Source organism: Elephas maximus, chromosome 7, assembly GCF_024166365.1.
Source record: "Elephas maximus indicus isolate mEleMax1 chromosome 7, mEleMax1 primary haplotype, whole genome shotgun sequence".
NCBI classification, from domain to species: Eukaryota; Metazoa; Chordata; class Mammalia; order Proboscidea; family Elephantidae; genus Elephas; species Elephas maximus.
The window spans coordinates 113097491-113102965 of NC_064825.1; the positions used below are offsets into that span (position 1 = coordinate 113097491).

At 39.1% G+C, this 5475-nt stretch overlaps 1 protein-coding gene across 1 annotated transcript; it reads right to left on the bottom strand.

Annotated features, from left to right (window-relative positions):
• Nucleotides 1–944: 944 nt before the first annotated feature.
• On the bottom strand, nt 945–1886 carry LOC126080743 (olfactory receptor 1009-like). The gene has a single exon (XM_049891920.1). It carries the CDS (start codon nt 1884–1886, stop codon nt 945–947), a length of 942 nt encoding a protein of 313 aa, XP_049747877.1.
• Between the last annotated feature and the right edge of the window lie 3589 nt (nt 1887–5475).

Sequence of the window (5475 nt, forward strand, 5' to 3'; positions counted from 1 at the left end):
ATTGACACAGTGGCTGCAACAATGAGCTCAAGCATAGCAACGATTGTTAGGATGGCTCAGGACCGGGCAGTGTTTCGTTCTGTTGTGGATAGGGTCACTATAAGTCGGAACCGACTTGAAGGCACCTAATAACAACAACAACAACATCATACACACAATCAATTGCCAACTAAGTGAAGTTCAGGTAATCCTCCAACGTCTATCAGAAAATAGAATCCTGAGAAAATTCAGGCTTATCCCATTCTATCAGAAGCTTTTTCAGGTATGAAGTGGATTAGACATGAGTACAAGTTTCTTTATTATTGTGAATGGATCCTGTAGATAACTTCATCAGCCATAGAGTTGAACACAGATCCATCTTCAGTACCTAGTTACATGTAGTCCTTTGCATCAAGGCCACTTCAAAAAATCTGAATGCAAAGGCAGTAGTTACAAGTTTCAAACATTGTGCTCACTAGGTTAAATACTGAAATCCAGCTTTTTTTTTTTCTTTTTTTTAGTGGATTCCCACCGATGGTTGTTAGGTATGACTGAAAACCTAACATGCTGCATTTTGAAACTTCAATGCCAAGAAGTTATCAGAGAAAGGACATTTTATTATTGATAGACTAACAAGAAAATAATAAAATAAAAATTAAAAACAGAAATCAAAGAGTAAAATAAAGCTTTTTAGAAAATAATTGAACTATGAGGTATCTGAGGGAGGAGAAATTAAAAAATACTGTAAGTGTGAATATTGGCACGTTACACAGAAAAGATCACATATAAGACTTAATGAAGCCACATTGATCAACTGAATGAATGAGTAATTGGATGGATAATGAATAAAGGGATGTCAACCAACTCCCAAACACTTGCAAGTGGTCTAGACTCTTAGGAATCCCTACAATTAGTCTAATTGTTTTCTTAGTTTTCTCCCGCCAATTTCTTTTCTAGATTGGAATTTAAGCCCTGCAAAACTTCCTCTTAGCAGTAGTTCTATGGATGAAATCTTTAACCTCCTTGTTCCTTAAGCTATAGATAAATGGGTTCAACATGGGGATCACTGCAGTATAAAACACAGACACCACTTTATTGAGATCCAGGGAGAAACTTGCACTAGGCCGAACATAAATAAAGAAAAGAGTACCATACAGGATGGAGACAGCTGTCAGGTGAGAAGAGCAGGTGGAGAAGGCTTTGTGCCTCCCATCAACAGAGCGGATCCTCAAGATGGCAGTGAGGATATAAATGTAGGAAACCAGTATAGTCAAACCACTGAGGACACCCACCGCTCCAGCCAGGATGAAAACTACCAACTTATTGAGCTTGGTGTCAGCACATACAAGGGACAGCAAGGGGAACATATCACAGAAGAAATGATTGATGACATTGGGGCCACAAAAAGGGAGACGAAATGCATTTGTTGTATGAGTCATAGTGTTCATGAACCCAATAACATAGGGACCAACCACCAGCTGGACACAGAGTCTCTGGGACATGGCAACTGCATATAATAATGGGTTGCAGATGGTGACATAATGATCATAGGCCATGGATGCCAAGAGAAAGCACTCAGCTGCCACAAAGAGTCCAAAAAACCACTGCTGCAATGCACAGCCCAAGAAAGTTACGGCTTTTCTTCTCATGAAAAAATCAGTCAGCATCTTGGGGCTAACTACTGAGGAGAAGCACATGTCTACAAAGGAGAGATGGCTGAGGAAAAAGTACATGGGTATGTGGAGGTGGGAATCAATTCGTATCAGAACAATCATACTCAAGTTCCCAGTGAGACTGATGATGTAGAAACTCAGAAAGAGCAGGAAGAGGAAGACCTGCAACTGGGGGTCATAATTCAAGCCTGTGAAAAGGAACTCTGTGACCCTCGTGTAGTTTTCATTGGCCATTGACTGGTTCTGGTTCCCACTAGAAGGAAAGCAAAAATTTCACAACACATTTGGTAAATACGACTTCAAAAATGGACACAGCAAAAATATACCAGTACCTGGGAAAGACTTAGGAATGATGTGAGTTAGTCTACCCTCTGTGGCCAATGAAACAGAAGTGAGCTACACACTGGTGCAAAATGGCACATCTGAAACTACAGCATTTTAAGACTCTGTGGAAATCCATCTTTACACAGAAGAGAAACATAAAGACTAGAAAAGAGAACAGGCTTGCTCAAGGTTCCATTACTAATTATTGGCAGAGGTGGTTCTAGAATGGAAGAAAAGAACCACCAATTAGCTAGTAACACCAGTTCAGGGAACTTTATCTAAGACCAACAATCTACTGGATTGAGTGAGGTGGGAGAGTGAGAGTGAGGCAAAGCTGGAGAGGAAAATGACATCTATTGAGAAGCCACTCATATTTGGGCATATGCTCTGCATTTTATGATTACAATCTGAGGCTAAATGCATTTTTATTCCATTTGTTCTGGAGTTCACCTCCTCTGACCCTGAGAAAGTTACTTATCTTCATATGAAATGAAAATAATAATAAAGACCTACCTTATAGGTTGTTGTGAGGATAATATGAGATAATTAATGCAAAGCATTTACCGGAGTTTTATTAAGCAGCTACGTAAGTGCTCAAAAAATTTCAGTACTTTTATTGCATTACTTAATTCTTCTAAAAAGGCTGCAAGCTAAATATCATTATTTTGAGTTATTAGCAGGAAAACTGATCTCAATCAATGTTCATAAAGCTAGCAACTGACAGTGCTGGGCTTTGAACTCATGTCTCTTAAACTCCAAATTGACTGTCCTCTTTTCTTTTTCACATTGCAGCCAAGAGTTATGTGTTATCATAATTCTTTTGATCCCACAAATGAAATTCAAAATTGATCCTAACGTGAGGGCAGGATAATGCATTTTTGGCTTCCTTTGCCTAGCATTGAGGTTATAGTCAATGGTCATTAATGGGCTACACACAGGATAGTAGAAGGTAATGAACTCAAGTATTAGCCATGGAAACAGTGTTGGAAGAAATATTAAAAAGAGCCCAAATTCCCTACCTATATATCCTCTATGTATCATTTTGTTACCTACTAAACAAGTAACCAGGAACTCTGGTGGCATAATGTTTAAGTGCTATGACTGCTAACCAAGAGGTCGGCAGTTCAAATCCACCAGGCACTCCTTAGAAACTCTATGGGGCAGTTCTACTCTGTCCTACAGGGTTGCTATGAGTCGGAATCGACTCAACAGCAGTAGGTTTGGGTTTTTTTTAAACAGTAAACTTGGTCGTGTCAATTGATTTCTCTGAACCTTAGCTGCTTAATGCACTAAATATGGATGAAACTCTTGCTCTTTGATCTCTGAGAATTCTCATTCACTTAGAATGAGAGGACTGATGTAGAAAGTGGTCAAAACACTGCTAATCATTTACTTTTAAACATTCTATTAGCCCAGGGAACATTGCAGTCCAACACCATACTTAAGCTAGTTACCTTTCCTTCTATTTTCTCATTTGAAATACATTATTTAACTTTAATGAGTCCTCCTCCAGAACCAATAATACACAGTTTACATTATATTATTTGCTTCAGGGGAATTAAAGAGACAGATAGGGTGGCCAGCCTAACTGTTCGCCCATCACATTTTCTTCTTCCTTAATCCCCTTCAACAGCCTCTAATAATTCCTCCAGTATTAGGCACACACTGTATCTCAGTCTTCCACTAGACAATTGTCTGAAGCTCCTCAATCCTTCTGGTCATTCTTGGGTTTTACACCTGCTCAAGCCAGCCTTCTACCCCTCTAGGCACATTTTAGTTTCTTAGCTTCTCTGTTTTATTCCCATGCTTAGAATAGAATACAATGCGCCATATAGGTCATACAACTCGGAACGGGTGACACAACTCTCTTGTTCAGGGCACTAACATGCCATCAACATAACCTACAATGGCCTTCACTTAGCAAATACATCACCCAGATGGCTTAGAAAGGGATCTGAGTTGAACTTCAGCACTATCTTTTCCCCATATCGTGCTGCTGGCATCTCCCATTTTATGTGATTATATTTTGATCCAGCTGCAAGACCTTAATTTATCTCCACAGAAATCATATCTTCTTCAATCTTGCTGAATTATCCAACAATGATAAGGACCGTGTTGGTCCTGGTCATGCATCAAATATATAATTTATTTTAATTCCTGTTAAAATAATTCATGTCTTCTTAAGATGGTTAAATATCAGATAGCAAAAAGTAGAATATGATTTAAACGTTCTCATCTTACTTTCTAATGAGTTTCCTCTTCTTTAAAGATGGCAAGAGAAACTAAGGTAAAAATGAACTATGTTTCTGAAGTTTCATCGCTCCCCTTTACATGACTACCTTCACATGCAGAATGGGCCAGAGTTTACTATAGTCATTTGATAGTATTCTCTATCTTATTCCCCCCCAAATATGGAAGACTCCACGGTAAAACATATTCAGAGTCTTTGTCAATTGGATAAAAGTTCCCTGAACTAGTTGTGTCAGTTTTGCTTTGTTGTTGTTATTGAAGGTGCCCTGTCCCCAAAGTGTACTACATCTTGGGAATGAGGCCTCTGAGGAAAGGTGAAATTAGATTTTGCTTCATGCCCTAAGTAAGTCCAAAGAGATCTCTTTTTTGGATAACTTTGTTTCTAGCTGGATGTAGTCTCTCCATTCTCTTTAGTTACAGGCTAAGCAACAACTTCCAGTAGAATCCTTTGTAAATTGAAATAGTGCAGGAGAGGGAGAGCCATAGGAGGAACTTAGTTCTTCCTGCCCCTCTTTCTTCTGCATTAGTATCCTTGGAGAAAAAGCAAATGGTGTGGAAAATGGATTTTTCTTAGATACAGCATTTACCACATGTTGCCAAAGAAAGTCATTTTCCTGGGGCCTTGTCCAAAATACATAGAGTTTAGAATTTGTAAGCAAGGGCTGGAAGAAGGCAATTCCTGATACTGTATTAAGTAGTTATTAAACTTTGTTGTTGTTGTTGCTAGGTTTGAGTTGGTTCCGACTCATAATGACCCTATGGGCAATAGAACAAAATACTGCCCGGTCCTGCGCCATCCTCACAAGTGTTGTTATGCTCGAGCCCATTGTTGCAGCCACTGAGTCAATCCATCTCACTGAGGGTCTTCCTCTTTTTCACTGACCCTCTGCTTGACTAAGCATGATGTCCTTCTCCAGGGACTGGTCCCCCTGATAACATGCCCAAAGTATGTGAGATGAAGTCTCACCATCCTTACTTCTAAGGAGCATTCTGGCTGTACTTCTTCTAAGACTTTAGCAGGAGATTCTATTTGAAGTGTTAAGAGTGTGGCAAAGGAACAAATATTTTGTTGTCTAGAAAAAAATGAAAAACAGAAATAAAACAGAATGCTTTAAATTTGTTTCGTTTCCAATCTGAGTTGGGGCAGACTAGAAGTTCTTCAGCGTGTCCACAGCTTGCATGTGAAAAGGTTTTTGTTTGGTTGGTTGGCTGGTTTGGTTTTTAATTACTTAATAGACTGGTATATTCT

Bases quoted from the DNA above. Each gene is read 5' to 3' on its own strand.
- LOC126080743 (XM_049891920.1), bottom strand. From the start codon at position 1,886: ATGGCCAATGAAAACTACACGAGGGTCACAGAGTTCCTTTTCACAGGC.